This window comes from Monopterus albus, unplaced genomic scaffold (assembly GCF_001952655.1).
Source record: "Monopterus albus unplaced genomic scaffold, M_albus_1.0 scaffold76.1, whole genome shotgun sequence".
Classification (NCBI taxonomy): Eukaryota; Metazoa; Chordata; class Actinopteri; order Synbranchiformes; family Synbranchidae; genus Monopterus; species Monopterus albus.
Genome location: NW_018127956.1, coordinates 1500432 through 1507317, shown reverse-complemented (window position 1 = coordinate 1507317; position 6886 = coordinate 1500432). Strand labels below are relative to the sequence as shown.

At 43.5% G+C, this 6886-nt stretch overlaps 1 protein-coding gene across 4 annotated transcripts in view; it reads left to right on the top strand.

Moving 5' to 3' along the window:
• katnip (katanin interacting protein) overlaps positions 1 to 6886 on the top strand; it is a 22412-nt gene that overhangs the window by 10807 nt on the left and 4719 nt on the right. For all 4 annotated transcript variants that reach the window (XM_020606161.1, XM_020606160.1, XM_020606158.1 and 1 more), the window contains 8 exons: positions 1122 to 1989; positions 2910 to 3677; positions 3791 to 3999; positions 4307 to 4385; positions 4485 to 4662; positions 4765 to 4930; positions 5380 to 5546; positions 5646 to 5710. In XM_020606161.1, the coding sequence (XP_020461817.1) occupies positions 1122 to 1989; positions 2910 to 3677; positions 3791 to 3999; positions 4307 to 4385; positions 4485 to 4662; positions 4765 to 4930; positions 5380 to 5546; positions 5646 to 5710 (2500 nt within the window). The remainder of the gene's footprint in view (positions 1 to 1121; positions 1990 to 2909; positions 3678 to 3790; positions 4000 to 4306; positions 4386 to 4484; positions 4663 to 4764; positions 4931 to 5379; positions 5547 to 5645; positions 5711 to 6886) is intronic.

Genomic DNA, 6886 nt, shown 5'->3' with positions numbered 1-6886 from the left:
TCTGACAACAGTCACAGCCCCACAGTAAGAGGGTGTGCACACTAATGCAACCACATTATTTCAGTTTTTTATTTTTACTTCCCACTGAAAAACAGATTTCAGTTTGTTTTTCAGTTGAGTTGTACAAGTTATAGGTCACATTAAAGGTGGCTAAAGTTCTGGAATTATTTATCTTGGTCTTGTTTTTTTTACATCACAGAAACCTGGCATTTTAACAGGGGTGTGTAGACTTTTTATATCCACTGTAAATTAAAATTGTTATGTGCTCAAAATTTTGTTCAGAAAAAATGGCATATTGTTGCATAGGCTAGTTTGAGGAAGGGGCCGGAGACAGAAGTTGCTTTTTTCTGTGCTCTCCTGAGGCCCAGGAAGCAGCTCTTGTATTAGCACACACACACACAGATATTTGCACACAGCAACCAGAGCACCGAACAATTCCCACTAACCGCAAACTAATACATCCCACCCAGAAGGGCATTATGGGGGATTCTGCCAGGTGTCTCATTGCCCCTAATGCTCTGCCTAATTTCTTTTCAGCTGCTAGAGGGTCTACTGAGACTCCAAACAAACTGACACTAGTTACTCATAACTGCCCTTTAACCCCTCCCATCATGTCTGGTTTCCTAGGGACATTGTAAACTAAAGATGCCTGGTTGTGACAAACTGTACAAAAGACAGCTTCCAGTCCAAAGCTCGCATTAGCTGACTAGCAAGTACATTTGGTAATTCAGTAGAACACTCTGGTTGCTGCCAATGTTGCACAAAGCTCAACCTAACTCTGAAATTAAAATCATATTAATTCAGTGTAATGGTAAAATCATGACTATGGTTGGACACTAATGTTACAGAAACAAACATGTTAGCTTTAGACGCCAACACATCCAGAAAGAAGAACACTACATCCTGTCGCATTTTCACTTAAGCTATCATTGTGTAAAATCTTATTTAATGCATCTTGAAATATGTTTAATTTAATTTGTATAGATTTTAAACATTAAAATCTGAATTGTTTTGTTATTTAGTTGGACATATAGGTTGTAAAATTCAAATTTTATGCAAGCTGGGAATCATGTCTAATTATTAAGGGTGCAGATTAGAATGAAGCTTTGTTTCTTCTTCAGGAGCTTGACATTGGAGCACAGCATATAAAGCTTTACCTGAACAGCACATTGGTGTTTGAAGGTGAGCTGGAGAAGGGCTGTGGTAACCAAGTCTTTGACTACAGCACCACAATTGACCTTAAGGATTTCCAGGTCTCAGACTCCTTGTTTTCCAGTCCCGTGTCATCAGGACACAATCTGCAGGGTGTCAGACACCCACTGTGCCATGAGGACAGGAAGGGTGGGGAGGGCAGCAGCGCACAGCGACACCACAGTTCAAATCCACAGACTGTTGATGCAGCAGGTCAGGCAATGATGGACATTCAGGACAAATCACAAACACCACTACCACCCATCGCTCTTTCAGCAGTGGGGGTTTCATCCTCCACTCGTTGCTCCTCCACACACAGAAACTCTTTTGACCTGCCTGCGTCAGAAGAGGTCCTGTCTCTGAGACAGCAAGTGGAGCAGCCAGCGCCCATGGAGCAGACAGTCACCACCCAGCCATCCTCCTCATGGGTGACCCCTCAGTGGCTGCAGCCCCTGAACAGTGGAGCTCCAGAGGGCTGTGAAGTCAGCAGGGAAAGGCCCCGGTGGCTGGTGCCTCAGCACTCTGCACAGCCCAAATCACCATCAACCTCATCCTCTTTAATGCTCCCGGAGCTGCCGTGTAACCCGGGTCGGGTGTGCAGAGGGATGGAGAGGACAGTGAATGGGGGTCAGTGGAAGGCTGACTCTCTGGACCTGAGCTGTGACCTGCTGGAGGAACTCAGGGACCAAAAGCCAGACAGGCCCATTAGTGGACGCAGGAGCTCGTTCCGAAATGCTGCAGTTACCCCCAGACAGACAGAGGAACAGCATCTCAGAGCCACTGCACTATCAAACACAGGTAGGAGAGGCTACTACCACCGTACTGTATATGTGGTTGAAATGGTTGAATAGTATGTGCTTATTTCACCTTTGTGGTTTATTTGGCCTTAATATTAACCACACAGGCTATCACACTTGTATTATTAAATGCTATTAGTAAATTTCAGACATTCAGAATTAATTTTATCATCATTTATCATATTTCCGCTGTTTGACGTCAGTGGGGTACTATCTGAATCATGTGGTTTTATACCTCTCATCACTGCCTCCCTATACGAAATGCTGCTCCCTCAGTCACTTTTAGATGTTTGTTCTGAAGCAGTCACCACATAGAACCTGTGTTTAGGGTGTGTTGTTATGTGGTGCCTGTTCTTTACTAGAATCCTTACACTACACCTTACTGAGCAGCCATTCGTTAATCTGGACTTTGGTGTGTAATAATGTCTGTGCTTCTGTATGGATTAGCTTTTGTCATCCTGTAGTTTTTTAACCTGTAAAATCAAACATTTTTAATTGAAACTTTGAAGGAGACTCATCTCAACAGAGGTCTGCTTGAGGTTAAATGAGATTGTGGAAAGAGGTGTTTTTAGGATGTCTGCCTTATACTTTACAATCCCTCCCAGATTTTATAATCTCCCAGACTACAAATAACTACATTTAAAGAACAGTTTGTTGGATTATAGAGATACTAATTTTTCTAGGGTACAGTACATCTCCTATTGCCTGTGAACACACTTTAAAGCAAGTGAAATGATAAATAATCAAGTTTAATGTAAATTGGGTTCATTTGTGAAATTTAGAACTTCTTAGGAGTGAGACATTTTCTGTATTGTTGTATTTTGTGTTTGATGTTAGATGTTAAAGCAGTTTGCAACTGTCAAAGAACTGGCTTATTTCCTTTAGCTCGTTAGTAATTAACACAATGTGTGTATTTTCCAGAGGACTCAGTGTCTTTGGTCAACACTAGCAGGAGGCAATGCTCCTCTCGGGCCCAGCTGCACAGTCAACAGGATGACACCCTCAAGGAGTCCTGGGACTCCCTCACAAAGTTTAACCAATGCCAACGTGGACGCATCTCAAACATGGGCTTCGAAGGTGACATCTTTGATGAGTTCCTCCAGCGCCAGGGTCGTGGTCCGTCCACAGTCCCCGTCAACCCCTCCACAGCACCCAGGAGTCCACTTTCCTCCGTGTCTGCTCAGGGGGCACTGTGTGAAGACCCTGATGATGAACTGTCCATGGAACGTGAAGATGAGTTTGAGATCCCGGTGTTGCCGGAGGGCCAAAGGTTGGTCATCAACATCCTGTCCACCTGGGGCGATCGTCATTATGTCGGCCTCAATGGCCTGGAGGTGTTTAGCTCCAGGGGAGAGCCCCTTCGACCTACTCACATCCGTGCTGACCCTCCAGACATCAACATTCTTCCTGCATACGGGAAAGATCCACGTGTTGTCACCAACTTGATTGATGGCATCAATCGCACCCAGGATGACATGCATCTCTGGCTGGCACCGTTCACCCCTGGTCGTAACCACACCATGTTCTTAGACTTTGGAGCTCCCTACCAAGTTGCCATGATTCGTGTGTGGAACTACAACAAGTCACGCATCCATTCATTCCGAGGGGTGAAAGAAGTAGAAATGCTGCTGGATGGCAGGTGCATCTTCAGGGGAGAGATTGCCAAGGCTTCAGGGACCCTGTCTGGAGGCATGTGGATAGAACCACCTCATGGGTTTTTAATGCTCCGTTGTGTGTCACTTTTGATAACTTTTTTGTTTTGTTGTTTTTGTTTGTTTTTTTAAACTCTGTTTCCATTTCAGGACTGGACCAGTTTGGGGACACTATCCTGTTCACCACTGACGATGAGATCCTGGAGGCTATGTCTCATTACGATGAAACCTTTCCTAGTGAAGCTGAGGGTCCCGAGAACCTGGTGTATGAGGAGGAGCTGCAGAGACCACGTACCGCTGATGGAGAGGGGGAGGAAAGGCCTTTCACACAGGCCGGTTTCCGAGAGGAAGACCTCACTGTAAGTACAGGCTTTACTAACAGTGGGTACAGGTTTTCACAGTGTTTTATCAACTTAATTAGTTTTAAATGTGAAAGTCAAATGCTTGTAAATTTGGGCACCTTATTCTCAGCTGTGACAGTTTTAACGAACCAAACTTGACCCAGGACATTCAATCAGTCTATTCAATAAAATGTGTTTAGTATTTCCACAGTGAGGAGGAGGGATGGCTGAGAATGTAACAAGCATCACGAGTAAATGAACCATCACACCATCACCAGGAGAGTGTAATACAATAACGTTTAAATGTGTCCACATGTTTGCTTAGTTGAAACTTCACCTCAGCCCCACTGTGAGCCAGTCTGATGGGAACATGGACCATATTCCTGGGATGTACACTGGGAAGTGTGAGCACAGTAACATTATCCTGTCATTGCATGTTCACTTGTATTTTTGCCTAGTGTTTAGCTTTGAATGCTCACATTAATCATCCCCCTTCATCCCAGGCCTTAGACTAGAGCTGGCGTTGACTTGGGGTGACGCCCACTACATGGGTCTGACCGGATTGGAAGTGGTGGGGAAGGATGGAGAGAGTTTACCTTTAGACTTAAGTATGGTGGCTGCCTCACCCAGGGACCTCAACGACCTGCCTGAGTATGCACATGACCTGCGCACACTTGACAAGTACGCCTGACAACAAATGTGTTGATCACAATAAACATCCACACTTTGATCAGATTGTGATTATGTTTGGTGCTGTCTCAAGTGTCTACTTTCATTACCCAGGCTTATAGATGGCCACAATATCACCACTGATGACCAGCACATGTGGCTGATTCCTTTTTCCTATGGAGAGCCACACACCTTGACCGTCATCTTCAACAAGGCCCAGACTGTCGCTGGACTTCGTATCTGGAATTACAACAAGTCCCCGGAGGACTCTTACAGAGGGGTGAGACACTTCCCTGCTAGGCTCACACATTATTTGTTAGGAAGATGAAGTTGTTTCAAAAGACAGTTTCCTTTACATATACATTGAAATAGAAACAATAAACTGTATATATGAAACAGCTGAATACTGCTCATAATAAGCGCTGAAAAACAAACTAGGATAAATAATATTACATCATCAGTTGCCTTTACTGTATTTAGACCCAGAGATTAGTTGATGTTTTCGGATACACAATTGTCTAACAGAGTAGAAAACATCAGATCTGAATAGAATCACACACTGAAAACTCTGCTTGTGTATACAAATTAACTCCGTAAGCTTTTAAATCTACTAATACTACTGTAATACTACTACTATACTACAAGACATGGATTACTTGTATTGTGTTTTACATTTAACAAAAAGGTTCCAACACATAAAGCATACAAATCTCTGAATACTGGTTTCAGGTGAAGGTGATCCATGTGTTCATGGACGATGTTGCGATCTCCCCAAGGGAGGGATTCCTGATCAGGAAAGGACCAGGCAACTGTCATTTTGACTTTGCCCAGGAGATCCTCTTTGTAGACTTCCTCCAGACATCCACCAATAACATGAGTGCTGAGGACTACCACAAGTAGGAGCCAGAGTTTGTATTTTCATGTACTGCTACTAACATGAGAGAGTTTGAAATTTTCATTTTCTAATTCATCTTTTTTTTTTGTTTCTAATTCAGAGGAAGCTCTAGGAAACAAGAGCAGGCCAGCATGGACTATGAAGCCCCCATAATGCCTTGTGGCTGTATCCTTTCATATACTGATTTAGTACTGACGTATGGGTTGGACAGCGGTGTTTACTGCCCCTGTCTGCATTGTCAGTTCAAAGGTAATCTTCACATATTTGCAAATGAAAACATCAGATTTGTGGATTCAGGCACCATTAACCCATTTGCATCAGTTGATTTGGTAATAACATAAGCATGCACATGTTCACTAACAGATTTTATTTAATATCAAAGCACAACAACAGGCTGCAGAATGGAGGAGGAAGATCAGGGATGGATGTGTGTCCTGTCATTTCAGTGTACACCCATCAGCCATAACATTATGACCAACTGCCTACTGTGTACACAGGAGTCAGCGCAGCAGTTGGTTGGCATTCATGTCACTCTGCAGCTCACTGTGCATCTTCTGTGAATCCGTTAGCTTCCATAGTTCTACTGTCTGGGGGAGCACATCCATGTCTATCATTCAATAAAAAAACTTATGTAAAAGGAGTGAAAACTGTGGTTGTGAGGACAAGTTAGAATTTTTAGACAAATTCAGCAGCCTTCCTACTCTAGGTGTGATATCACCACTATAGCCACTGAATGTCTCTCTTCATAGAGACCACTGTGTGGTGTTACTCATTTTCACAGATTCAAACAATCTGGAATCTTTTGAAAAGGATGAATGAAATTTAAATGTTTAATCTACAGTAGGTCGACCTCATCATCAGTGAGCCGTGGGCGTCCATGGCCCTGTCGCTGGTTCACTGTTTGTCCTTCCTTAGACACTGTTGGTAGGTACTAACCAATGCAGACCAAGAACACCCAACCTGCAGTCTGGGAGATGCTCTGACCCAGCCGTAAGCCATCACAGTTTGGCCCTTGTCAAAGTCACTCAGATCCTTCCACTTGCCTGTAGAACTGGATGTTCATTTGCTGCCTAATATACACCACACACTGAGAATCAATGTTATTCACTTCACTATGTGTGGTCATAATGTTATGGCTGTTTGGTGGACAGTAATATTGGGCTGAAACCAGTGATAGTTGTTGGAAATACTGTGAATTATGTAAATGTTATATGTAACTGTCGCAGTTGGCTAACAGGCTGATGGTGCTGGCTAATGGTAACAGCTAGTCAAGTCAAGATTTTTATTTGCTATTTATGCATAAACAGACAGTCTAGGCATATAGCAACTCTTGTGCAGCTT